The sequence below is a fragment of the Hylobates moloch genome, unplaced genomic scaffold, assembly GCF_009828535.3.
Source record: "Hylobates moloch isolate HMO894 unplaced genomic scaffold, HMol_V3 SCAFFOLD_19, whole genome shotgun sequence".
NCBI classification, from domain to species: domain Eukaryota; kingdom Metazoa; phylum Chordata; class Mammalia; order Primates; family Hylobatidae; genus Hylobates; species Hylobates moloch.
In genome coordinates this window covers 38,476,957-38,503,554 of record NW_026652294.1, presented here as the reverse complement: position 1 = coordinate 38,503,554, position 26,598 = coordinate 38,476,957, and the positions used below count along the sequence as shown (strand labels likewise).

The 26,598-nt window shown below is 54.5% G+C and overlaps 2 protein-coding genes and 1 long non-coding RNA gene across 10 annotated transcripts in view; 1 reads left to right on the top strand and 2 right to left on the bottom strand.

The window, feature by feature from the left end:
- The first annotated feature begins 85 nt into the window (after nucleotides 1-85).
- Nucleotides 86-26,598, top strand: part of ZBTB4 (zinc finger and BTB domain containing 4) — a 27,111-nt gene continuing 598 nt past the window's right edge. Inside the window, exons 1-4 of one of the 7 annotated variants that reach the window (XM_058431302.1) lie at nucleotides 86-335; nucleotides 17,373-17,443; nucleotides 17,890-18,989; nucleotides 20,399-21,873. In XM_058431302.1, coding sequence (XP_058287285.1) covers nucleotides 17,899-18,989; nucleotides 20,399-21,873 — 2,566 coding nt within the window. In that variant the 5' untranslated portion in view covers nucleotides 86-335; nucleotides 17,373-17,443; nucleotides 17,890-17,898. Of the gene's footprint in view, nucleotides 336-4,831; nucleotides 5,016-7,880; nucleotides 8,766-15,839; nucleotides 16,146-16,340; nucleotides 16,647-16,847; nucleotides 17,089-17,372; nucleotides 17,444-17,889; nucleotides 18,990-20,398; nucleotides 24,932-26,598 lie in introns of those variants that run through there. The other 6 variants (XM_032140120.2, XM_032140119.2, XM_032140123.2 and 3 more) reach the window with 6 other exon arrangements.
- On the bottom strand, nucleotides 324-3,588 carry SLC35G6 (solute carrier family 35 member G6). 2 transcript variants are annotated; one of them, XM_058431304.1, is made up of 3 exons: nucleotides 3,526-3,588; nucleotides 2,828-3,163; nucleotides 324-2,359 (listed from the first exon to the last, which is right to left on the bottom strand). In XM_058431304.1, exons 2-3 carry the CDS (start codon nucleotides 2,828-2,830, stop codon nucleotides 1,346-1,348), a joined length of 1,017 nt encoding a protein of 338 aa, XP_058287287.1. In that variant the 5' UTR covers nucleotides 2,831-3,163; nucleotides 3,526-3,588; the 3' UTR covers nucleotides 324-1,345. The 2 variants fall into 2 exon arrangements, with proteins under 2 accessions (XP_058287287.1, XP_031996018.1); XM_032140127.2 differs by having other exon boundaries at nucleotides 2,828-3,549.
- On the bottom strand, nucleotides 7,466-17,899 carry LOC131381956 (uncharacterized). Its single transcript, XR_009211046.1, has 3 exons — nucleotides 17,605-17,899; nucleotides 16,622-16,841; nucleotides 7,466-7,886 (listed from the first exon to the last, which is right to left on the bottom strand). It is a non-coding gene; the product is annotated as an uncharacterized LOC131381956 (long non-coding RNA).

The window sequence follows — 26,598 nt, the reverse complement described above, 5'->3', positions numbered from 1 at the left end:
AGATTCGCCCTCGCGTCCCCGCCCCTTCCTTTCCCGCCCTCCCTTGCGCTACGGGGCCGCCTGCGCAGGCCCGCACGGGGTGCGAGCCAGAGTCGTGGGTCAACCCCCCGCTCGCTGGTTGGGCGACCTTTTGAAGTGACAGGGAGAGAGGAATTTTTTTCCTTAATCCCACCGCCTCTCCTCGCTGCTCCTTTCTGCACTGAGGCTTAAGGTTTGAAGACTTGAGGGTAAAATTGGGCTGCTTTCATTCTAGTTTGGACAACGGTTTCATCTTCAGCAAAAGCCTCTCATTCGTAGCCCCCCCCCAGCTGGAAAATGGTCTGCTCTGCGAATCGGTAATGGATGCGGGGCGGGGCGGGGCGGGTCCTCCCGGGGGAGGGCGGTTGCTCATGAATATGCAGTTATCTTGCTGAATATGCATGAACAAACCAAGATGGCGGGACCAGTGGCTTGTCCGGAAGTAGCCGATGTGTGTCAAACGGCCCCCAGAGACGGGTGGGCATCTCCTGGCCTCTAATGCCGCGGTGTACCGAGCCATGGTCCTAGATCCATGGCCTGAGCCGCTCGAAGAGACTTCAGCTGGGAGGCCTGCTCTGGAAGGAGTGTGGCCACTGTCCGGGAGAGATCACGGGACCGCGACAATCCGAGAAAAGCAGATTAGCCATGGGGCGGGCCACGAAAGTCCTGGGGGACTTGGGGTCAAGGCATCTGAACATTAGGAAATCCTCCACTTTGTAGAATATTTCAGGAATAAAATGGGGGGCGGGGATCCCAAGGGATTCTCCAATGAGAACGGTCGTAGGACTTTCCACTCTCCCTCCAAAGCAGAGACGACACCACTGCAAGGCACATTCAGAGTAATCCTTGTTTGATGTCAATGTCACGTCACCACCCCAAGGAGGGGGGGCCACAAGCACGAGGAAAGGAAACCTTCGCCGTGAGGGGAGGGGTGGGGAGGCACGCTCCCCTCCCCCAGCGCAGCTGCTGGCTCTGTCTTTGCCGGAACACTCCAGCCCCAGTGCTCTTTTCTTTGCTGCTGAGTGAAGTCCTCCCTGTGGCCCACGGACTCCCTGCATCACACCCTTGGATCTGCTCCTCAGACTTTACCCTTTAGTTATGCCCTGATTCCAGGACCCATCCTGGACTCCACATCCCTTGGTCCCAGGCTGGCTCCAGGTCTTCTAGGTAGTCTCTCTCCACCAAGTCCCCAAGTCACCCTTGACTCTGAGAGGTAGCCCTCTCCCACACCAGTTCTTGTCCAGTCACTTCTCCTCCCATGTTTGTCTTCAGTCTTTGCCTCTATTTATCCCTGTCCCTCCCAACCCCCGGGCTCCCAAGTTCTATCTCACTCCTCCACCTTCCCTTCCCTCTCACAGCTGAGGTTCCGGGCTGTAATGATGGCAATGCTGCCCAGCACAACCCCTGCCCCCATGATGTCAGAAGGTGCCACAGTCTCATTGAGCATATAATACTGCAGTATAAGGGCCACCACCACCTCGGAATGCAGGACAGCGCACACCAGGGCAGGGTGGGCCTTGGTGACTGCATAGCTCACACATGTGAAGGAGACCAAGGCGAGGATCCCCACTGCCCCCACACAACTCCAACTCAGGAGGTCACTGGGCAGCACGGGGGTCTGCAGCACAAAGAGGCCTGGCACAGAGACCAGCAGCCCCACCAAGCCAAATAGGAAGGCCACTGTTGGGAGGCAGGAGGGAAAGTGCAGAGAACGACAGACCAGAAGCCCCAGGGACAGCGCCAGGCCTCCCAGGAAAGCCAGCACATAGCCCAGGATGGTGTAGAGACCCGTGGTCCCCTCCTGTAGTGTCCCGAGTCCAGGTCCCACAATGATGATTAGTCCTAGGATGCTGCCCAACAGTCCACACCAGTCGTAGCCACTGAGACCCTGGCTCTCAAGGCAGAGGGTGAGGACGGCGGAGCAGACGGTGGAAGAACCTTTGCGAACAGTGGCAGCGTTGCCAGCGGGCACCATCTGAACCGCATTGTAGGCACATCCAATGCTGAGGACGTTGAGCAGGGCATGGAAGCAGGCCCGGCCTCGGATGTCAGGAGGTCCCAGAAGTGGGTCGCCACGCAGTTTAAGTAGCAGGGCAATAGGGAGGTGGAAGAAGCATCGACAGATGAGCAGCTCCAGCGAGGGCAGGCTGGAAGCCTGGTAAGCCATACGAGAAAGGGAGCCCACGAAGCCAGCAGGCAGGCCCCCACCCAGCAGGGCCACCAGCAGGCCCTTGGTGGCATCAGAGGGCTGGCAGCGCTGGTGCCAGGGGAGGCTGGGTGGAGTGGAGGGCGGCGATGGCTGCGTGAAGTCAGGCAGGTTGCAGTAGGGGTGACTGCCAGCCTATTAGGGAGAAAGGAGCTCAGGGTAGACAGCAGCCACAGCCCAGGCGACCTGGGGCAGGGCAGATGCCAGGATGGGGTCTGGGACCCTATGGGAGTGTATAGTGTCGGGCTATTTTGCTGAGGAACTCTTGGGAGCTAGAAAGGGCCTAAAAGATGAGTGAGATGGTATAATGTGGGCCTGGAGCAGGAAGCAAGGAGTGAGCAGTCCTGGAGCATCGTTACCCTGGGTAAGTTGTTCCTGGGAGGAGAAAAAGGACCCAGGATGCTCTCTTGGATTGAGGAAGGGGAGGAAGCCTCAGACGTTATGCATCTGTGTGATGCCACAGGTTCCAGAGACATCTGGGGACACCATTATGAATTCTATTTGTGGGTATCTCTGAGACAGCTAAGTTTTAGGAAAGGAGGGGAAACGGAGCAACCAGGAGCTATAGGGAGGGAGTACTGGGCCCCTGGCCCCCACACTCACCATCTTTCCTTGGACTTTCTTCTCTCCTCCTGGCTCAGGGAGCCTGGGCCCTTCAGAGCTCCAGCCATTGTGACCTGGTTGGAGTGGGGGTGGGGTTCTTCCCTGGAACCCTCCTGAGGTGGTAGCACGCCTGTTTTCCCACTGAGTCTAACTCTGCTTCCTTTCTTTTTCTTTCTTTTCTTTCTTTCTTTCTTCTTTCTTTCTCTTTCCTTCTTTCTTTCCTTCTTTCTTTTCTTTCTTTCTCTTTCCTTCTTTCTTTCTTTCCTTCTTTCCTTCTTTCTTTCTTTTCTTTCTTTTCTTTCTTTCTTGACGAAGTTTCCACTCTTGTTGTCCAGGCTGGAGTGCAATGGTGTGATCTCATATCACTGCAACCTCCACCTCCCAGATTCAAGCAATTCTCCTGCCTCAGCCTCCCAAGTAGCTGGGATTACAAGCATGCACCACCACACCTGGCTAACCACTTGGCTAACTTTTTTTTTTTTTTCCAGACGGAGTTTTGCTCTCGTTGCCCAGGCTGGAGTGCAGTGGAGCAATCTTGGCTCACCGCAACCTCCACCTCCCGGGTTCAAGCAATTCTCCTACCTCATCCTCCCAAGTAGCTGGGATTACAGGCATGCACCACCACACCCCGCTAATTTTTTATTTTTAGTAGAGATGGGGTTTCTCCATGTTGGCCATGCTGGTCTTGAACTCCTTACCTCAAGTGATCCACGCTCCCCTCTGCCTCCCAAAGTGGTGGGATTACAGGCATGAGCCACCGTGCCCAGCCCAACTCTGCTTCTTTTCTATTTATGTCTCCATGACTCCAAAGTTTGTCTGATTCTTTTATTCTTTTTATGGCTAGCTCTGTGGCTTTACATTAATTTGTTTGTTTATATCTTGCGTTGTTTCAGAGAGGTTTTTGTTGTTGTTTTTTTTTTCAGACGGAGTGTCTCTCTGTCGTCCAGGCTGGAGTGCAGTGGCGAGATCTCGGCTTACTGCAAGCTCCGCCTCCCAGGTTCACGCCATTCTCCTGCCTCAGCCTCCAAAGTAGCTGGGACTACAGGCGCCCGCCACCACGCCCGGCTAATTTTTTTGTATTTTTAGTAGAGACGGGGTTTAACCGTGTTAGCCAGGATAGTCTCGATCTCCTGACCTTGTGATCCGCCCACCTCGGCCCCCCAAAGTGCTGGGATTACAGGCGTCAGCCACTGCGCCCAGCCTCAGAGAGGTTTTAAGGCAAGGAGCTCTGAAGCCTGGCTCCTCCATCTCCTTAGTTTTTAATTTTCCAGCACCAGGGAGGAGTTCTTGGGATTGTCCCTGTGGAGTTTCAGGAATGTGTTTTTTTCTGTGTGTGCTTCCACCTGGTGTTTTGTTGATGCTGTCCCCAGAGGCCCACACCAAGGCCTCTGCATTTATGTTCAAGTCTATAGTTGTGGATCTATCTGCTGGTGGGGACAAAGTACCCAGCCAGCTTCGTGTGTTCATTTGCGCTGGTGGTCGTTCATGTGTGCCCCGTGTGCAGGGCCAGGGCCTTCCTTTTCCGCGGCCTGCTGAGCTTTCCTGCGCATTCCTGGAGAGGGTGTGTGTGTGTGTGTCCAGGGCTGGCCCTCTTTGAGTGTGCCGACCCTGGGTCTGTGAGTCCCACTGGGCCTGATTATGAGTCTGCCATGTCATGTCTGCACCCTGAGAGCCTGTGTGTTATGCTTTCAGGCAGTGTGCACCGCTGAGTGAAGGGCGTGCAGGAGGAAGGGCGGAGGGAGCCCTTTCCCTGGGGGTCAGTGGTCGTGCGCCCCTGCCACGATGCTGCAGCCCGGCCTGCGCCCCGCTCGGTGTCCACCCGCCCGGTGGCCCAGCGCGGCGCAGTGTCCTGCCGCGGGGATCAGTCCTGGGGAAGGCCGTCGGGCGCTCGGAGCTTTGTGTCGGTGTCGGCTGCGCTGCGCCGGCCTCCTCTCGGCGGCGGCGGCGGCGCTGGGGGGGGACTGTTTCCGGGGGTGGGGGTGGGGGTAGGACCGGGGCGGGGGGGAGCCGATGATGTCAGTGGCGGCGGCGGCGGCGGCGGCAGCGGGGCCGGGCCGGGGCCAGGCGCTGGGGGGGCCAGGGCCGGAGCTGGAGCCGGAGCCGAAGCTGGAGGCGGGCGAAACCGGAGCGGCCGGGGGCGGCCACGGTGATGAGCCGGGCCTGGCGGACGCGACGCCATCGCAGTCAGGTGGGCCCCGGGGCGAACTGGGCAGGGCCAGGGCGGACCAGAGCCAACTGCCAGGCCCCCTCTCCGCTGCCCGGCGCCGCGGGAGCCCCAACCGCGCCCCGCGCCCAGACCGCTCTCCTTTGGGGTTGACTTGGGGGCGCAGGGGTCGGGGGCTGAGCCTGGCCCCGCCCCCGGGCGCGCACGACGCTGGGGGGCGACCAAGGGGGCCCTGGTATGGCGTCCGAGCGAGGGGCAGCCGGGGGACGCGATCGCCTGGGGCCGTGGAAGGGGCGGCGCTCACTCCCCCTTTGAAGGGTTAATTCTGCAGCCTAATGTCCCCCTCCCCCCGTGGGGCAGGTTGGGGGTGGGGTGGGGCGGGTGTGAGCCCGGGCAAGCGCTGCAAGCTGCTGGGAGGGTGATGGCGTAGGAGCCAGGCAGAGAGGGGGAGGGGTGGGCCGCCGAGCGCCCCAGAGTTGGGGTGTGCGGGGTGCGCAGGGCGATCTGGGGCCCCGGAACCGCCGCGCCGTCGGGGCAGGGTTGTGGCTGTGAGTCTTGGAGATCGTGTGTCTCGTGCTGTGTGGTGGGGCAAGGTAAACCTCTCCTGGGCACCACCGTTTGCTGGCAGCCAGGGGTCTGGGTAGGGCCCTCCCTGGGCCATGGAGATAGAAAGCCAGGAGGGGTGTCCAGTGTTGTGGGGCAGAGTTACAAGACGAGCCCTGTGGCTTTGGGTGATAGATGGGCATTCTGAGCAGGGCACAGCATGCTGGGTGCAGAGTTTGTTCGATGTGGGGCTGTATGTTTTCTACAGCATGTGTTTTCTCGCATGTGTGTTTGTGCTGCACCTATGACCTGTTTATGAACTGTTTTCTGCAGAGCTGGCATGCTGTATGTGTTGCGGAGGGTGCCAGGATGCAGTGTATGTGCCCTTTCGGAGGGGGCAGTTGTGGGCCTTTGAGTCAGAAGGCGTCACGTCTGGGTCCCATTTCTGTGGCCCTGCTGAGGTGTGGTCCAGTGGTGAAGAGGGCGATGGATGGGTTTGCGTGTCCGTGATGAGCGCGTTGCATGGGGGCTGCGCGTCTAGAACTCAGATCCCGAAGATCATGACGGGAGTGAGGAACCCCAGGGTGTGTCTCAGGGGCCTGTGGGTCAGCTGGCACTGATGTGAGGGGCTCGGGGTGGAATGCGCCAGTTGTGTTTATGGGATCATGGGCAGCCAAGCGAGGGGAAGGTTGTGTGTTTGCAACATTCTCCACAGGATTCTTTTGTGACGTTGTTTGTAGGAGTCTGTCTGGGCTGCTGGGCTGGAAGGCAAGCTGGTCAGAAAACACATGTGGGGAGGGAGGTGGCGTGACAAGGGCAGTGTGGGCCTCAGACCCAAGAGGCCAGCCACAAGCAGGCTGTGTGTGCGTGCCTGCCGTCTGTGTGCTTAAGTGGCGGTGGGGCTGCGGAGGGGATTTGGTATGAGGAAGGCGGGAGATAAATGCAGGGTAGCGCATGGCGGCCGGCGGGAGGCATGGGTGTTGTCAGACGGCCCAGCTAATCTTTGCAGGGTCTGTGTGTTTGCCCCTCATCAGCCTGCCCAGCGTGTCAGGGTCACCCGGAGGAGAGGCTGGGCGGCCACAAGGGAAGTAAGCTTAGACAGAGCGGCTCCTTGGCCATGTTTATGTAAAGGCTGGGTGTGACTCTTGTCACTAAAATGGAAAAAAGAAACGTGAAGTTTTCAGCCTCCTCCCCCTTCACCCTCTCCCTCTCTCTGCCCCCCTTGTGAGTATCTCTGACGCACACTGGGCCCCACTCCTGCGACGGTGGAAGGGCCTCGGAATGGAATTCGCTCACTAGGCAGATTCCTCAGAACAGGTTTTCCTCACCTTTGGGGCCTGGGCCCTTCTAGGGGTGTGTGTGCAAGTGCATTCCAAGCCTGCACACCGCTGTCTACTGTGCCTGGCCCCACTGGAAGGATGTGTGTATGTGGAGGAAGGGAGGGTGCTGCAGACAGGCCCTCCGGCATAGGGGGCTGGGAAGGGGTGGCCGCTGTGGGAGCCTGCACAACAGGTGCACAGTGATGGTCTGGTGAAGAGAAAGGAGCCATGGTCCAGGGCTAAGGAGCTCTGGCGTCTTTACCATTCCCTCACTGGCACTTGATCTGAAGGAAGCTTGGTTCCTCATCTGCAGAATGGGGCTGATCACCTGCCCTGCGTATCTTCCAAAAGCACATGGGAAATGGACCCAGAAAGTGGCTATAGTCTGGGGGCTGTGCCTATGCCAGCCCCTGTTAGCCCTCCCCCCGAACTGGGAATTCCCTTCTTGGAGCTTCGCTGATAATAATGGCAGCACACACTTGCTTAGCACTGACCGTGCACCAGCCTGTCCTCAGGGCACTTACATGTGGCCACTCTTTCCTCAGAACAACACAGCACACACTTGCTTAGCACTGACCGTGCACCAGCCTGTCCTCAGGGCACTTACATGTGGCCACTCTTTCCTCAGAACAACACCATGAAGTAGGCACTCTAATTACCTCCCTTTTTCAAGTGAGGCAGCTGAGGTCCAGAGAAGTTAAGTAAGTTGCCCCAAGTCACTTAGCTAGTAAGAGGTGAAGCTGTATTTGAACCCGGGTAATCAGGTTGAAGATCTTGTGCTCTTAACTACTGTACGCTGCTGCCTTCTGGAACATTCAGTGGATGGTCCTTTCTGCGCAACTCCCTCCGACACTCTTCTCCCCAGTTGCTGCAGAACTGAGCGTCTGCAGCAGTCCATTTCAGAAGACTCGGATGCTCAGGGAGCCCCAGCCGAGGGCATGAGAACCTGAGTCTCTGCTGCTGTATAAGGTGGATGCTGGCCATGGGAGCACAAAAGGTTGATGAGTCAGAGGAAGGAGTGATTGTTCTCATCCTGTGGATCAGGGAGGGCCAAGAAGGAGGTGGCCTCGGAGTTAGATCTTAACGTTTTGGAGGGATTTTGACAAGCTTGGGGAAAGAGCATTTCTGGCAGGACAAGCCAGCACAGGCAAAGGCGTGAAGGTGTGGGTCATGTAGAAGCTGGAGGGCACACTGGGTGTCTGGGGTTTTGTTCATTTGTTTAGAGACGGGGTCTCACTATGTTGCCCAGGCTGGACTGAAACTCCTGGGCTCAAGCAATCCTCTAGCCGCAGCCTCCTGAGTAGCTGGGACTATGGGTATGTGCCACCACGCCTGGCTCACACTGAGTACTGTGTGTTTGAAGAGGACAACACAAGGCAAGATTAAAAAGGAAGATTGGAGCTAGACCAGAGCCCTTGACTACCTGGTAGAAGAATTTGAACTTTATTCTAGAGTCAGTGGGGACAGTGGAGGTTTTGAGCCCAGGAGTGATAGTCCTGAACTGTGGTTAGGGATGTTGACCCTCAGGGGGAGGAGGGCTGGATGGAGGAAGGTAAGCCTGGAGGCCAGGGGATAGCTGGGAGGCCATAACCTTGGACCACGTGAGTGTTAACAAGGACCTGAGCTATCAAAGGGAAGATTTCCAGAGCCATTCCCAAGCTCGTCGGCGATTTCAGCCACACTTGATGACTGCTGGATGTGGGAGCGAGGGAAAGGGTGGAGTCAGACATGACACATTTAGCACTTAGCACGTGAGACCTTGTGCGGTGGTTTATGTAACCAGCTGGCGGGCCATAGGCCTCTTCAGGGCCAGCTCTAGCAGTATGGCAGAGGGAAAGATTGAGCATCTGGGGTCAGCTGGGCCTGAATTCGAATCTTGACTGCTGCTTATAAGCTGTGCGACTCGAGCAAGGTATATCCCTCTCTGAGCCTCGGTTTCCTCTTCTGTAAAATTAGAATAATATGGCTGGGCGCAGTGGCCCATGCCCGTAATCCCAGAACTTTGGGAAGCCAAGGCAGGTGGATCACCTGAGGTCAGGAGTTCAAGACCAGCCTGGCCAACATGGAGAAACCCTGTCTCTACTAAAAATACAGAAACTAGCTGGGCATGGAATCCCAGCTACTCTGGAGGCTGGGGCAGGAGAATTGCTTGAACCCAGGAGACGGAGGTTGCAGTGAGCCGAGATCATGCCACTGCACTCCAGCCTGGGCAACAGGATAATATAAAACCTACTGTGGGTGGCTGTACTGAGAATATCATTAAATGAGGTAATGTGTGTGAGGCCCCAAGAAGAGTATGAGGGAAATTGTGAGGACTCCAGAGTGGTCAGCTTATTTATGGTTTCTTTTAATTTTTTTTTGAGACAGAATTTCTCTCTTATTGCCCAGGCTGGAATGCAATGGCATGATCTTGGCTCACTGCAACCTCCACCTTCTGGGTTCAGGTGATTCTCCTGCCTCAGCCTCCCGGGTAGCTGGGATTACAGGCGCCCGCCGCTACGCCCAGCTAATTTTTTATTTTCAGTAGAGACCGAGTTTCACCATGTTGGCCAGGCTGGTCTTACCATGTTGGCCAGGCGGGTGGTCAATCCCTGACCTCAGGTGATCCACCTGCCTTGGCCTCCCAGAGTGCTGGGATTACAGGCATGAGCTGGCCATACCTGGCTTTTTTTTTTTTTTTTTTTTTTTTTTTTGAGGCAGAGTCTCACTCTGTCACCCAGGCTGGAATGCAGTGGCGCAATCTCTGCTTGCTGCAACCGCCACCTCCCCGGTTCAAGCAATTCTCCTGCCTCAGCCACCTGAGTAGCTGGGGTTACAGGCGTGCACCACCACACCCAGCTAATTTTTGTATTTTTAGTACAGATGGGGTTTCATCATGTTGGCCAGGCTGGTCTGGAACTCCTGACCTCAAGTGATCTGCCCGCCTCAGCCTCCCAAAGTGCTGGCATGACAGGTGTGCGCCACTGTGCCTGGCCCAGAAGTGATCAAGTTATAATTGTCATCCCTATCTCCGGGCCAACTCAGTCCAGCATGGACGATGGCTTCCGTCCTGGAAGATGGACTTTGAGGACAGGTTCATTCATTTACCAGTTTTTTTGTTTTGTTTTTACCACCTATTATGTGCTGGGCCCTATTCTAAGGACTTGAGATACGGCAATGAGCAAAGCAGACAAAATTCCCTACCCTTGGCCGGGCGCTGTGGCTCACACCTGTAATTCCAACACTTTGGGTGTCCAAGGCGGTGAATTGCTTGATCCCAGGAGTTCGAGACCAACCTGGGCAACATGGTGAAGCCCTATCTCTACTAAAAATACAAAAAATTCGCTGGGCGTAGTGGCATATGCCTGTAGTCCCAGCTACTTGGGAGGCTGAAATGAGAGAATCACCTGAGCCTGGGGGAGGTCAAGGCTGCAGGGAGCTGTGGTAACACCACTGCACTACAGCCTGGGTGACAAAGCGAGAACTCATGTCAAAAAAAAGAAAAAAAAGGCTGGCCACGGTGGCTCACGCCTGTAATTCCAGCACTTTGGGAGGCCAAGACGGATCGATCACCTGAGGTCAGGAGTTCGAGACCAGCCTGGCCAACATGTTGAAACCCTGTCTCTACTAAAAATACAAAAATTAGCTAGGGGTGGTGGCATATGCCTGTAGTTCCAGGTTTTTGGGAGGCTGAGGCAGGAGAATTGCTTGAACCCAGGAGGCAAAGGTTGCAGCGAGTCGAGAGAGATCGTGCCACTGCACTCCAGCCTGGGCAACAGAGCAAGACGCCATCTCAAAAAGAAAACAAAACCAAAAACATTCCTACCTTTTACCCCTTGGAGCTTACATTCCAGAGATAAGTAAGAAATAGGAGCTGGGCACGGTGGCTCTCCACTATAATCCCAGCACTTTGGGAGGCTGAGCTGGGCAGATTGCTTGAGACCAGGAATTCAAGACCAGCCCTGGGGAACATGGTGAAACCTCATCTCTACAAAAAATACAAAAATTAGCTGGGCATGGTGGCAGGTACCTGTAGTCCCAGCTACTCAGAAGGCTGACAGGTGAGAGGATCACTTGAGCCCAGGAGGTCAAGGCTTCAGTGAGCCTCAATCTCACCATTGTACTCCAGCCTGGGCAACAGAGCAAGATCCCGTCTCAAAAAAAGATAAAACAATTGGCCAGACTCTGTAATCCCAGCACTGTGGGAGGCCCAGGCAGGCAGATCACCTGAGGTCAGGAGTTCAAGACCAGCCAGGCCAACATGGTGAAACCCCATCTCTACTAAAAATACAAAAATTAGCTGGGCCTGGCCGGGTGCGGTGGCTCATGCCTGTAATCCCTGCACTTTGGGATGCCAAAGTGGGCAGATCACAAGGTCAGGAGATCGAGACCATCCTGGGTAACATGGTGAAACCCTGTCTCTACTAAAAATACAAAAAAAAAAATTAGCCGGGAGTGGTGGTGGGTGCCTGTAGTCCCAGCTCCTCGGGAGGCTGAGGCAGGAGAATGGCGTGAACCCGGGAGGCGGAGCTTGCAGTGAGCCAAGATCGCACCACTGCACTCCAGCCTGGGCGACAGAGCGAGACTCCGTCTCAAAAAAAAAAAAAAAAAAAATGATGGCACACGCCTATAGTCCCAGTGACTCGGGAGGTTGAGGCAGGAGAATCGCTTGAACCCGGGAGGCGGAGGTTGCAGTGAGCCGAGATCATGCCACTGCACTGTAGCCTGGGCGACAGAGCTAGACTCTGTCCCCGCTCCCCCCCGCCAAAAAAGAGAAGCAGTTGGGCCAGTTTCAGTGACTCATGCATGTCATCCCAGCACTTTGGGAGGCCGAGGCAGAAGGATCACTTGAGCCCAGGAGTCTGAGACCAGCCTGGCCAACATAGAGAGATCCAATCTCTACTAAAAATAAAAAATAAATTAACTGGGCATTGTGGTGTGCACCTGTGGTGCCAACTACTAGGGATGCTGAGGTGGGAGGTCATGAGAGCCTGGGAGGTTGAGGCTGCAATGAACCGTGATTGTGCCACTGCACTCCAACCTGGGCAACGGAGTGAGACCTCGTCTCAAAAAAAAAAAAGCATGGCCAGGTGCAGTGGCTCACTCCTGTAATGCTAGCACTTGGAGAGGCAGAGTCGGGCAGATCACTTGAGGTCAGGAGTTCAAAACGAGCCTGGCCAGCATGGTGAAACCCTGCCTCTACTAAAAATACAAAAAAATTAGCCAGGCTGGGCGCAGTGGCTCATGCCTGTAATCCCAGCACTTTGGGAGGCCAAGGCGGGTGGATCACGAGGTTGGGATTTCAAGACCAGCCTGGCCAAGATGGTGAAACCTCATCTGTACTAAAAATACAAAAATTAGCCGGACGTGGTGGCAGGCGCCTGTAATCCCAGCTACTTGGGAGGCTGAGGCAAAGAATTGGTTGAACTGGGGAGGCGGAGGTTGCAGTGAGCCAAGATCGCGCCACTGCACTCCAGCCTGGGCGGCAGTCTTGTCTCAAAAAAAAAAAGAAAAAGAAAATTAGCCAGGCGTGGTGTTGGGCACCTATAATCCCGGCTACTTGGGAGGCTGAGGCAGGAGAATTGGTGGAACCTGGGAGGCGGAGGTTGCAGTGAGCCCAGATCGCACCACTGCACTCCAGCCTGGGTGACAGAGCTGGACTCTGTCTCAAAAAAAAAAAAAAAGGTGTTACTAAGTGCCAAGGAGCAAAATAAAGTAGGGTCGGGAGATAGGAAGTTTTAGAAGGTGGGGAGTGGCCAAGGAAGGCCTCAGGGGAAGGTGGCTTCTAAGTCAAGGCTTAAAGGAAGTTGGGGTTCACTGCATGAGGCTATCTGGAGGAAAGAACATTCCAGCCGGAGAGAACTGCACGATGTAGGGTGTGTCTGGTGTCCATGCTCAGATCCCCACCTCAGTGGCACATCTGAGGTCACACAGGCACTGAAGAGTAGAGAAATGGGAAGAACAAACAAATAAAAAACTCTAAAACCACAGAGCCACCAAACCTACCAGGAAGCCCAATTTGTGCCTTTTTTTCTTCACTACTTCTCCCCACCATTTTCCAGGACTGAGTTCTACGAACTAAATATTGCCAGTTGTTAGCTCATTTAATCTTTACAACAACCCCACAAGGTAGGAACTATTAATTGTCCCCACTGGGCCGGGCGCGGTGGCTCACGCTTGTAATCCCAGCACTTTGGGAGGCCGAGGCCGGCGGATCACGAGGTCAGGAGATCGAGACCACGGTGAAACCCTGTCTCTACTAAAAATACAAAAAATTAGCCGGGCGTGGTGGCGGGCGCCTGTAGTCCCAGCTACTCGGCGAGGCTGAGGCAGGAGAATGGCGTGAACCCGGGAGGCGGAGCTTGCAGTGAGCCGAGATTGCGCCACTGCACTCCAGCCTGGGTGACAGAGCGAGACTCCGTCTCAAAAAAAAAAAAAAAAAAAATTGTCCCCACTGTACGGACAAGGAAACAAATACAGAGAGGTTAAGTAACCTGCCTGGGGGTCACATAGCTAGTCTTTTCCACTTCCTATAAGGCCTTGCAGGGCAGTAGCCAAGATAGGGCAGTTTAACTCAAGCTGCGTCCAAACGCTGGGTTGGCTAGCAACAAAACCAGAGGCAGATAACCCCATCACTACCTTCCTTCTACCTGAAAGGGAGGAGTTTAGAATATTTGATTTCTCTAAGCCGGTTGTCTCACTGTGGCCATTTTGAGTGTTGAAATGAGATGATACAGATAAAATGCTTAGCATTATACTTTGCACATCGTAAGTATTTCAAGCCTGGGTAACATGGCAAGACCCCATCTTTACAAAAGTAAATAATTAAATTAGCCAGGCATTGTGACATAAGCCTATGGTCTCAGAGACTCAGGAGGCTGAGGCAGGAGAATCATTTGATTCCAGGAGGTTGAGGCTGCAGTGAGCGACGTTCACACCACTGCACTCCAGCTTGGGCAACAGAATGAGACCCTGTCTCAAAAATAAATATTTCATAAATGGCAGCTACAGAGACCATGATGACAATGATTGTATGTGATCTCCAAGGGCCAGTCCAGCATTGGGTGTCTCTGGTTCTAAGAAGCCCTGACAGGTCTCGTCCAAGTACTGTGGCAGTCAGCACATGGTCACACATGCATAGCCCACCACATATGGTTGTGCAGGTTGGCAGGCCCAGCCAATGGGGTGAATGGGGACTGGAGGCAAACCTTGACTTTGCCCACCTACACAGGGCCGCTACCTCCTGGAGGAAAGAACCTTGCTTCTAATTTTCAGAAAGGCACCCAGGTAGGCTATTTGTACCCTAGTGGGTGCCATAAACACCTCCTTCATTAATGTATGGTGAAGTCATCAGGAACACAGGCTTTCGAGCCAAACTTCCTGGGGTCAGATCCCAGCCCTGCTACTAGCTGGTCATACATCCTTGGGCCGGCTACGTAGCGTCTATAAGCCATAATCTGACATTTTATTTATTTGTTTATTTTGAGACGAAGTTTCATTCTTGTTGTCCAAGCTGGAGTGCAATGGCATGATCTCAGCTCACTGCAACCATTGCCTCCTGGGTTCAAGTGATTCTCCTGCCTCAGCCTCCTGAGTAGCTGGGATTACAGGTGCCTGCCTCCATGCCCTGCTAATTTTTTATATTTTAAGTAGAGATGGTGTTTCACCATGTTGGCCAGGCTGGTCTGGAGCTCCTGAACTTCAGGTGATCCACCCACCTCAGCCTCCCAAAGTGCTGGGATTACAGGCATGAGCCACCATGCCCAGCCTATTTTATTTTTTTGAGACAGAGTCTTGTTCTGTCACTCAGGTTGGAGTGCAGTGGCATAATCAGCTAACTGCAGCCTTGAACTCCTGGGCTTAAGGGATGCTCCCACCTCCGCCTCCTGAGTAGCTGGGACTATAGGAGCATGCCACCACACATGGCTAATTTTTGTATTTTTTGTAGAGACCAGGTTTCTCCATCTTGCCGAGGCTGGTCTCGAACTCCTGAGCTCAAGGGATCCACCTGCCTCAGCCTTCCAAAGTGCTAGGATTACAAGTGTGAGCCACTGCACCCAGCCCATAGTCTGTCATTTTATTTATTTATTTATTTTTTGAGACAGAGTCTCGCTCTGTCACCAGGCTGGAATGCAGTGACGCAATCTCGGCTCACTGCAACCTCCGCCTCCCGGATTCAAGTGATTCTCCTGCCCCAGCCTCCCGAGTAGCTGGGACTACAGGTGCCCGCCACCACGTCCGGCTAATTTTTGTATTTTCAGTAGAGACAGGGTTTCACCATGTTGGCCAGGATGGTCTCAATCTCTTGACCTCGTGATCCACCCACCTCAGCCTCCCAAACTGCTAGGATTACAGGCGTGAGCCACCATGCCTGGCCTATTTTTTATTTATTTTTATTTTTATTTTTTGAGACAGAGTCTCACTCTGTCACCCAGGCTGGACTGATCGCCATCCAGCGCTCACTGCAGCCTGTAATCCCAGCTACTCAGGAGGCTTAGGCCGGAGAATCGCTTGAACCCAGGAGGCGGAGGTTGCAGTGAGCTGAGATTGCACCACTGCACTCCAGTCTGGGCGCAGAGCGAGACTCCATCTCAAAACAAATAAATAAATTAAAATTAAAATTAAAAAAGAGGGAAAGCTAACTGCTTTCAGGGTAGTGATAAGGAACAAATGAGGTAATCCAAATAAAACACTGACTCTTGGGGTCCCATTAAGTCAGTGGTTATCATGGAAGCGAGTGAGAGGCCTGAGCACCAGCCCATGAATGCAGTGAGGCCCCTTCCTCAGGATGCCTGACCTATCTGAAATTCACCAACTGACAGGGTAACACTTGACCTAGAACGTGATCTGTCCCTGGCAGACAGGGTTGTTAAAACTTTGGAATATCACCCCTGTTTACCATCTTCCTTCTTCCCATCCAGGAGAGGTGTCAGGAAAATATTTTGGGGAATGTGAAATGGGGTATATGTGGGGAAAAGGCCTTTGAGTCCAGATAGTATGAGTGATAAATGGGAAAGAACATTTTTCAGGGGATGGGAATTGTATGAGGAACTCCTGATGCCGGACACCTCTGAAGACACATGTGGCCCCCCACGGCATACGGAAGGACACCCTCAAAGATGGGTGACAGCTCCCAGGCTTTGTGGAGGGCAGAGGAGAGGGTCCGGAGAGCTCTGCTCTCAAGTCTGCAGGCCTGGATCTCTAAATAGGTGCCACCTGTCATTACCAGCGCTGTGTGACTTTGGATAAGTCTGGCTTTTGAACTCAAACCTTCAACTGAAAAGAGTCCTCAAGGCCCTGATGGTGCCTGCAGGTGAAGGTGGCTGTGCGGTGCTTTCTCTGCTGCTGACTGCCTGAGCTTGCATTTCAGTTGTCTGCTCTTCCCTTTGTTTTTTGGGTTTTTTTTTTTTTTTTTTTTTTGTGGGGGGTTTTTTTTTTTGTTTCCCCGGTTGAGGGGCGGGGGGTGAGCGCCTCCCACTGCAACCCCCCGCCCCCACGTTCCGTTTTGCTCTTGTTGCCCAGGCTAGAGTGCAGTGGCGTGACCTCGTCTCACTGCAACCTCCAGCTCCCAGGTTCAAGTGATTCTTCTGCTTCAGCCTCCCAAGTAGCTGGGATTACAGGCACGTGCCACCATGCCCGGCTAATTTTTTGTATTTTTAGTAGAGATGTGGGTTTCACCATGTTGGCCAGGCTGGTCTTGAACTCCTGACATCAGGTGATCCACCCCTCTTGGCCTCCCAAACCGCTGGGATTACAGGCGTGAGCCCCCGCGCCTGGCCTTGCTCTTACCTCTGGACAAGTCTCCCAGCAAGAGGTGAGGTCGGAGTTGTGATTCTGCCGCTTTTTAAGTCCAAATCCCTAGGGCATCAGGTCTCTGAGTAAGGTGTGGGACCAGGCCTCCCGGTCTTGTGGCCTTTCCAGTGCCCTCCAGAGACTGGAGCAAGCTGGCAGTTGTGTATGGGTCAGTGGTCTTCGATGGTTGCCTGGCAGCTGGGCCAGAAACCCCCCTCTAAGATTTATGGGGATGGGAGGATGTTAGGAGGTCCTCTCCTAATTTGAATATCTATCAGCTTAGGTCTAATTTTTAAAAACTCACAAATTATTTTGATATGTAAATGAGACCATTGTGATAAATGACAACATGCAAATTTTTTACTTCCTCTGAGCCCTGGAGATTGGGCCAAAGGGACTTGAGAGTGCTGTGACAGGCTTCCCTGAACCTATGGGCTGGACCTGTGCTACTATATTGTTTGGAGGTGAATTGGGAATATGCACATTATCTTGTCACTGTACTTCTCTGGGCCTGCAGAACAAGGCTCTGCAATAATCTGCATGACCTCCCAGGTTTGACTGGACATAGCTAAACAAATAACCTGGCGGAGGCTCCGGGGAGGGGTCTGGGCTCACCCAGGTGTCCTCTCTGGCCACAGTGCTGCACCCCTGCCCACTTCCTGGGGGCTTTTCCTCCCACTTCCCTCCCCGAGGACCCTCTCCTGCTCCTCCTCTAGGTTCCCCTGACATAATTTCTGTTTCTCCGCAGAAGGAAGCGGCCCAGGAGAAGGGACTCGCTGAGCCACCCCCCGCCCCACTCCATGTTGGCTGTGCTCTCAGGTGAGAAGCTACCCAGAGGCCTACGGTGAGGAAAAAGTAGACCCAAGGCAGCAGGCCAGCAGGGGCGGCCATTTTGTCTAGGCTGGGGAGTTCTGTGAAATGGCTATCAGGAGTTATGGAGCTTCCTCCTCCTTCCCGTGAGAGAGGTTTCCCTCACTTACCTCTCTAGTCTGTGACTTCAGAGGTCATGACCCCTTGACCTTCACCATGACCTGAGGTATCTCTGGCCTCTTCCAGCCTCAGAAGTGAGTTAGACATACTGGTCTTGGATGCTGGCCAGACTTGGGTGGCTAAGGGCCAACCCCTGACTTCTGTGACCTGAAGTGATTCAGCCTTCCACTAGTTTCTGACCAGCAGCTCCTGATCCTCTCTCTGCCTGATCTTAGAAGCCCCTGCCCTCTGCCCAGCCTCTGAGACTCTACCCGGCCTCTTCTCCCACTGTCTAGGCTGGCACCATGCCCCCCCCTGCAGAGGTGACGGACCCGTCCCATGCCCCCGCTGTCCTGCGCCAGCTCAATGAACAGCGGCTCCGTGGCCTCTTCTGTGACGTCACCCTCATAGCCGGAGACACCAAGTTCCCTGCTCACCGCAGCGTCCTGGCTGCTTCAAGTCCCTTCTTCAGAGAGGCCCTGCTCACTTCAGCCCCACTGCCCCTCCCACCAGCTACTGGGGGCGCCGCACCCAACCCTGCCACCACCACAGCTGCCTCTTCCTCCTCCTCCTCTTCCTCGTCTTCTTCCTCTTCCTCCTCCTCTGCTTCTTCTTCTTCCTCCTCTTCCTCTTCCTCTCCCCCTCCAGCCTCTCCCCCTGCTTCTTCCCCGCCCCGGGTCCTGGAGTTGCCAGGAGTCCCAGCAGCTGCTTTTTCTGATGTCCTCAACTTCATCTATAGCGCCCGGCTCGCACTGCCTGGTGGTGGAGGGGACGGGGCAGCTGTAGCAGAGATTGGAGCTTTGGGGCGCCGTCTGGGCATCTCCCGCCTTCAGGGCCTGGGGGAGGGAGGTGATGCCTGGGTACCTCCTACCCCAGCCCCCATGGCCACCTCGCAGCCTGAAGAGGACAGCTTTGGGCCCGGGCCCAGGCCAGCTGGGGAGTGGGAGGGTGACAGGGCTGAGGCCCAGGCCCCTGACTTGCAGTGCTCCCTGCCCCGGCGGCCCCTCCCCTGCCCCCAATGTGGAAAAAGCTTCATCCATCCCAAACGGCTGCAGACCCATGAGGCCCAGTGCCGACGGGGGGCCAGCACTCGGGGGTCTACAGGGCTGGGAGCTGGGGGCGCTGGCCCTGGTGGTCCTGCAGGGGTGGACGCCTCGGCCCTGCCTCCACCGGTGGGCTTCCGAGGGGGCCCCGAGCACGTGGTGAAGGTGGTGGGTGGCCACGTGCTGTATGTGTGCGCGGCCTGCGAGCGTTCCTACGTGACCCTGTCCAGTCTGAAGAGACACAGCAATGTACACTCGTGGCGGAGGAAGTACCCCTGCCGCTATTGTGAGAAAGTGTTCGCCCTGGCGGAGTACCGCACGAAGCATGAAGTGTGGCACACGGGGGAGCGCAGGTGAGTGATATAGGCTCGCAGGGGAGCGGCTGGAGGCTGTCACTCAGAGATCATAGGAACAAGGGCGGCAATGGGTGGGGCTTAGGGCCTAGAAAGTTATCCTGAAACTAGGCTAGCTGCAGCAGTAATCCCAGCACTTTGAGGGGCTGAGGTGGGAGGATCGCTTGAGGTCAGGAGTTTGAGACCAGCCTGGACAACATAGAGACCCCATCTCTACAAACAATTTTTTTTTTTTTTTTTGAGACAGAGTCTCTCTCTGTAGCCCAGACTGGAGTGCAGTGGTACGATCTCGGCTTACTGCCACCTCCACCTCCCAGGTCCCAGTTCAAGCAATTCTGCTTCAGCCTCCCGAGTAGCTGGGATTACAGGCATGCGCCACCATGCCCAGCTAATTTTGTTTTGTATTTTTAGTAGAGTCGGGGTTTCACCATGTTGGTCAGGATGGTCTTGAACTCCTGACCTCATGATCCGCCTGCGGATTACAGGCGGACCACCACACCTGGTTTTTTTTTATTATACTGATATTACTTATTATTATTATTTTATTATTATTATACTTTAATTCTCCTGCCTCAGCTTCCTGAGTATCTGGGATTACAGGCGTGCACCACCACGTCCAGCTAATTTTTGTATTTTTAGTAGAGACAGGGTTTCACCATGTTGGCCAGGCTGTTCTTGAACTCCTGACTTCAGGTGATCTGCCAACCTCGGCCTCCCAAAGTGCTGGGAGTACAGGGATGAGCCACTGTGCCCAGCCTCTACAAACAATTTGAAAAGAAAAAAAAAAAAAAAGCCATCCTGAGGCCCCTGCTCACCACCACTCACCGGTCTGCCTCCCTCCAGCCCCAATTCCTTCAGCTGAGGTTTTTTTTTTTTTTGACAGAGTCTCGCTCTGTCGCCCAGACAGGAGTGCAGTGGTGCAATCTTGGCCCACTGCAACCTCGCCTCCAGGGTTCATCAGCTGAGGTTTATTAGGGCCTCTTTGTGCCATGTCCTGGCTTGCAGCTGTGGGGAGGGCCTAGAGGGACAGAGAAAGCTGCCCTCACCAGAAAGGACTGCGGCAGCACAGACATGTCCAGGAGTCATTACACTATTCCAAGCAGGGCCTCGTGTTTTCACGCGGTGTCCCTGTTCTTAAGTCATTTCCCATTCTGTCATTTGGGCTTGAGAAGAAGGCTCTGTGAGTTAGGCTGGGTCCCAGATGGGACAGCCGAGGCCTAGAGTCTCACAGCTGGTGGGGGCACCAAGCTCAGACGGGCACCTGCACTGAGGCTGGCCGGGTGAGGGAGGCAGCGCAAAGCTGCGGGAGTCACAGGTTTGAGTGCAGGGTGCAGGAGGACCTGGGAGGCTTCAGGGCCCTTGACTCAAGTGGCTGTGTTCCTGCCCTATTCCCTGCTGTCCTGACCCAGGTACCAGTGCATCTTCTGTTGGGAGACCTTTGTCACTTACTATAACCTGAAGACCCACCAGCGAGCCTTCCACGGCATTAGCCCGGGCCTCCTCGCCAGTGAGAAGACACCCAATGGAGGCTACAAGCCCAAGCTCAATACACTCAAGCTCTACCGCCTGCTCCCCATGCGGGCAGCCAAGCGGCCCTACAAGACCTACAGCCAGGGAGCCCCGGAGGCCCCCCTTTCTCCAAGCCTCAACACACCAGCCCCTGTGGCAATGCCAGCCAGCCCGCCGCCTGGGCCCCCACCTGCCCCAGAGCCTGGCCCTCCACCCTCTGTCATCACTTTTGCCCACCCAGCCCCCTCTGTCATTGTCCATGGGGGCAGTAGCAGTGGTGGAGCGGGGAGTGGGACGGCCAACACAGGAGGGTCCCAAGCTGCCTCGGTTATCACTTACACTGCTCCCCCGAGGCCACCCAAGAAACGAGAATACCCACCTCCTCCCCCTGAGCCTGCAGCCACACCCACCAACCCAGCCACAGCAGTCAGCCCAGCCACTGCTGCAGGGCCAGCCACCGCCACCCCCACCCCCACGGAGGAGGCCAAGGGCCGGAATCCACGGGCTGGAAGGACTCTGACTTACACAGCCAAGCCAGTGGGTGGGATTGGTGGAGGTGGGGGTCCCCCCGCAGGGGCTGGCCGGGGTCCCTCTCAGCTGCAGGCTCCACCTCCACTGTGTCAGATCACTGTGCGAATAGGGGAGGAGGCCATCGTCAAGCGCCGCATCTCAGAGACTGACCTGCGTCCTGGGGAGCTGAGCGGAGAGGAGATGGAGGAGAGTGAGGAGGACGAAGAGGAGGAGGATGAAGAGGAGGAGGAGGAGGAGGAGGAATCAAAGGCTGGTGGGGAGGACCAGCTCTGGAGGCCCTACTACTCCTACAAGCCTAAGCGCAAGGCTGGAGCTGCTGGAGGTGCCAGCGTGGGGGGCAGTGGGCTGCCCCGAGGCCGTCGGCCACCACGCTGGAGGCAGAAGCTGGAACGGAGGAGCTGGGAGGAAACCCCAGCGGCTGAGAGCCCAGCGGGACGTGCCCGCACAGAGCGGAGGCACCGCTGTGGGGACTGTGCCCAGACCTTCACCACCCTGAGAAAGCTGCGGAAGCACCAAGAGGCCCACGGTGGGGGCTCCCACAGCTCCCGGGCCGGACGGAGGCCCTCCACCCGCTTTACCTGCCCCCACTGCGCCAAGGTGTGCAAGACCGCAGCTGCCCTGAGCCGCCACGGGCAGAGGCATGCTGCTGAGCGGCCTGGGGGCACCCCAACCCCTGTCATTGCCTATTCCAAGGGCAGCGCTGGCACCAGGCCCGGGGATGTCAAGGAGGAAGCCCCCCAAGAGATGCAAGTCTCCTCATCCAGCGGTGAGGCAGGTGGCGGGAGCACTGCTGCTGAGGAAGCTTCCGAGACCGCCTCACTCCAGGACCCTGTCATCTCAGGGGGTGAGGAGCCCCCAGTGGTGGCAAGCGGGGGCAGCTATGTATACCCACCTGTGCAGGAATTTCCACTGGCCCTGATTGGGGGTGGCCGGGAACCTGGTGGTGGCAGGGGAAAATCTGGGAGTGAAGGGCCAGTGGGGGCTGGTGAGGGGGACCGGATTGAGGGGATAGGGGCTGCCAAAGTCACTTTCTACCCTGAGCCCTACCCACTCGTCTACGGCCCCCAGCTCCTTGCCGCCTACCCTTACAACTTCAGTAACTTGGCTGCTCTCCCAGTTGCTCTCAACATGGTCCTACCTGATGAGAAGGGTGGGGGGGCCCTTCCCTTCCTACCAGGGGTCTTTGGCTACGCAGTAAATCCTCAAGCAGCACCCCCTGCCCCGCCAACACCACCTCCCCCAACTCTTCCTCCACCAATTCCCCCTAAGGGAGAAGGGGAAAGGGCAGGGGTTGAGAGAACCCAGAAGGGCGATGTGGGGTGAACCCTGGGGCTCAATCCCCCTTTCACCAGATGCCACCCTCCCTGAACCCCCCACCACTACCAGCTCCTTGGCCTCCCTGCCCCTTCGGAGCCCCTCCACACTCTTGTGCAGGGACTTGGGGGCCCCTGGAGCTCAGGGGTCAGGCTGCTTTGTGTGAGATTGTAGTTTTCCCATCTCCTGGGAAGGGATCTTTCGAGGTTCCCCTCTCAATCTTCCTCCAGGGAATGGCCTCCATGAGGGGCAGGGCCAGCTTCCATCCCTTCTCCAGCCCTTGGGGCAACTGAGCAATATACTTAACCTGAATCTCTACTCACAGCCCCCACCAGCTCTGAATGTCTAACCTGCTCGCCTGATTCGTAAACCTAGGGGGAAACCATCTCTGTCACCTAATGACCCCCTTTGTTCTGAAGCTTTCTCTAAGCCCTTCCCAGATGCTTCCTAGCACATTCCATTCTTTGTGGCCCAGGGCCTGGACCAGACCATTGTGATACCTGACCCCGCCCACCTGGGAGTGTGGCTTTGGGTTCCATCCTTCCCAAGCGTGGGTCTCTACGTCCCTGTTTCCCTTGCATCAAGACGCCTTCCTCGGCTTCCATGCCTTTGGATCTTCCTTGTTCCTCCCCATATTCCTGGACTTTGGAGATGGCCTCTCCCAAGCCAGGTCAAGGAGGTTTGGGGGAGGGCTGCCCCTCTGCCCCTCTGTTCCGTGGCTGAGCACTTTCCCAGTCCAGGGCAGGGAAATATTGGCCCTATCTTGACCTCCAAATCCAGTGAGCTCCAGATTCTTCCAAGGCAAAAGAGGTGAGCCGATCACACCTCTTTCTGCCTCTACATATGGCCTCTTCTGGGCTAAACCAGATTTGGGGGCCAGGAGGGAAGAACTCCATATGGGATGGAGAAGGGAATCTACTTTCTCCCTGTTTGTTTTCCTGATGGTTTCTCCCAGACTAGACCAAATAGCCAGAAAAATGATAGGGGTCGGATGGGTGGGTAAGCCCAGGATTTGCACATGACCTTCCATCCTTACCTGTATTCCCATCTCCCCAGTGTCACTCCCCTCACCAATCACTCCAGATGGTTTTGGGGGAACCATTCTGCTCTTCTGGTGGGCTTTGGGGTATCCCCACCAACTTTCCCTTCAAAATAGCACCTTACACCCCATCTTTGACTCAGTTCCCCACACCCAAAGATCCCAGCCTAGGGATGGGGTACAGGGACTTTAAGTAGTCCCTAATCCCTAATTTGCACTAGTTAACCCTGGTCAGGGGTCCCTGTATTTCCTTCCAGTGGGGGAGATGAAGAAATGTTTGCTCCTAATTCTCTTTGAAAACTGGGCCTCCCTGCTCTTTGATTGGATGAACATTTCCATCCCACCCACCTCCCCCCAAAAAATAGCTCACAAGGGGAGAGCCAGTTTGGGGGAGCAAATTTGACAAATGGGAATTAGAGGAGTGCAGTTTTAAAAGGAAAAGTTGCTGTCATCAAAATGGCAGTCTTTTCCCCAGCTACTGTTTTTGGGGCCAAGATGGCTGCCCTAGCAGCAATCACTGCCAAGGGCAAGATCATGGCTTTTGGAGGGAGGTGAGTTTAGGGAGGGCCAGGACCATCCTCCTACCCCTCATACCCTCCCAGCATATACAAAAGGGGAGGTTTTAGACAGGCTCCCTGAATGTTAACCACAGAGGAGTCACTCCTTCATTCCTCCTCTGTCTCTTTGCACTTTTCTTGGTCTTGGCCACAGCCTGAGTGATGAATTTCCTACTGAATGTACCAAGTTCCAATTTTTAAGAGGGGGAAAAGTTTCAAATGGGGAAAAATGCAAAAAAAAAAAAAAAAAAAAAAATCACTAAAAATTCCCACAAATCTTGTTTCTGGCACTTTAGAAAAACTGCAAAAAAAAGCATAATAAAGAATACATATATATATATCTACACACAAATTATATATCTATCTATCTATACAGCGGAACCACAAGAGAGACTGAGGAAGGCCTGGAGGCAGGGGCAGAGGTGATGACAGTGCCCCTATATCCTTAACCCATACTCCTCTGAGGCAAACAGGCATGGGAAAATGGAAGGGTTGAGGATGGACCGGAGAATTGGAACTTCAGAATAGGTCAAAATTCCAAAACTATGGACTTTTTTTTTGGGAGAATTGAGATTGTAGTCATTTATTTTTTTTTAAATATGATTAAGGAAAATAGCTTCCAGAATGTGGTGGTTCTGGGCAACAAATGAGATTGTGGCGACGTGGAGATTAAAATATATGTATTTGAGCTGGGGAATTTGAATATTGTGAGTTTCAGATGTTGGAAACTTGGGATTTTGCAGTTTTGTCTTTTGAAAATGATCAAGTCTTGTCAGTTCGTGCCCTCTTTCCCCATGTTCCCTGGGAAGAAGGGTGGTGGCAGAGTGGGAAGGCCACTGGTTCTGTGCCACAGCACGCAAGATTTAGAATTCTACAGACTCTAGCTCTATACGTAGTGAGGACCCAGATTTAGAGAAACTGACCAATATTTATCTCCGCATTTGTGTGTGTGTCCAACTCTGTAGGCCAATAAACCAACAAGACAAATGAACTGTGCCCCACAGTGGGATGCCAGGTGCAATTATTTGCGTGGCTGGTGGGTCTGGGGGAAAGGAACATGCTAACTTTGTCCCACAGGGATCCCTGCGAGTTGTGGCCCAATGCTCCCTCTTTGGACAGCAACTTCCAGCAGTTGAGTAGTTGAGTGAGGGCTTGTTGACTATAGGCTCAAGCTGACTTTGGCCCAACATCCAGCCAGAAATCTTAACAGTCTAGTTCATACAACCTGCTGGGCGCGAGATCTCTATGTCCAAAATGCCCTGCTTTAAACCAGTTCTAACCTTCCTTCCAAGTTGAAAGAAAACTGAGGCACAAAATGTGTGATGGCCATAAGAGACACAACCTCTTTTTTCCACTTGTAGCTTCCCCATTGGCTTCAATTCCTTGCCCCCTATATCTTTTCTAGTGTTATGGAGGGATGGGCAGGTAAACTAAGTGACGTGGGTCAGGTGTATAGGGGCTTTGAGGAATTATGATATGAATAACTCGACCAGAGCGGGCAGCCACTAAGCTCTAGCCAAGTTGTTGCCAACAGGGGAATCAGGCCTGGTGTTACTATAGTTTTTTGTTGTTGTTGTTGTTGTTGTTTTTTGAGATGGAGTCTTGCTCTGTTGCCCAGGCTGGAGTGCAGTGGCCGCGATCTCGGCTCGCTGCAACCTCCACCTCCCAGGTTCAAGCGATTCTTCTGCCTCAGGATCCTGAGTAGCTGGGATTACAGGTGCATGCCACCACGTCCAGCTAATTTTTGTGTTTTTAGTAGAGATGGGGTTTCAGCATGTTGGTCAGGCTGGTTTCGAACTCCTGACTTTGTGATCTGCCTGCCTCAGCCTCCCAAAGTGCTGGGATTACAGGCGTGATCCACCGTGCCCGGCCTACTATAGTTTTAAAAATTATTTTTGAGGCTGGGTGTGATGGCTCACACCTGTAATCCCAGCATTTTGGGAGGCCGAGGCAGGTGGATCACTTGAGCTCAGAAGTTCAAGACCAGCCTGGGCAACATAGTGAGACCCTGTCTCTATAGGTTTTTTTTTTAAAAAAGATTATTTTCAAGAGAAGCCAGGAAGCCAAATTTCTCGTGAAATATCCACATTTTGAAAGCAGTGAACTAGTAGCTGGGCGTGGTGGCTCACGCCTGTAATCCCAGCACTTTAGGAGGCCGAGGCGGGCAGATCATGAGGTCAGGAGTTCGAGACCAGCCTGGCCAACATAGTGAAACCCCATCTCTACCAAAAATACAAAAATTAGCTGGGCATGGTGGTGTATGTCTGTAGTCCCGGGTACTCAGGAGGCTGAGCCAGGAGAATCACTTGAACCCAGGAGGCAGAGGTTGTGGTGAGCCGAGGTCGTGCCACTGCACTCCAGCCTGGGCAACACAGTGAGACTCTGTCTCGAAAAAAAATAGCTGGGTGCGGTGGCTCACGCCTGTAATCCCAGCACTTTGGGAGGCTGAGGCGGGCGGATCACCTGAGGTCAGGAGTTCAAGACCAGCCTGACCAACATGGTGAAACTCCACCTTTGGTAAAAATACAAAATTAGCCAGGTGTGGTGGTGCATGCCTGTAATCCCAGCTCCTCGGGAGCCTGTGGCAGGAGATTCGCTTGAACCTGCGAGGTGGAGGTTGCAGCGAGCCGAGATCGCACCATTGCACTCCACCCTGGGC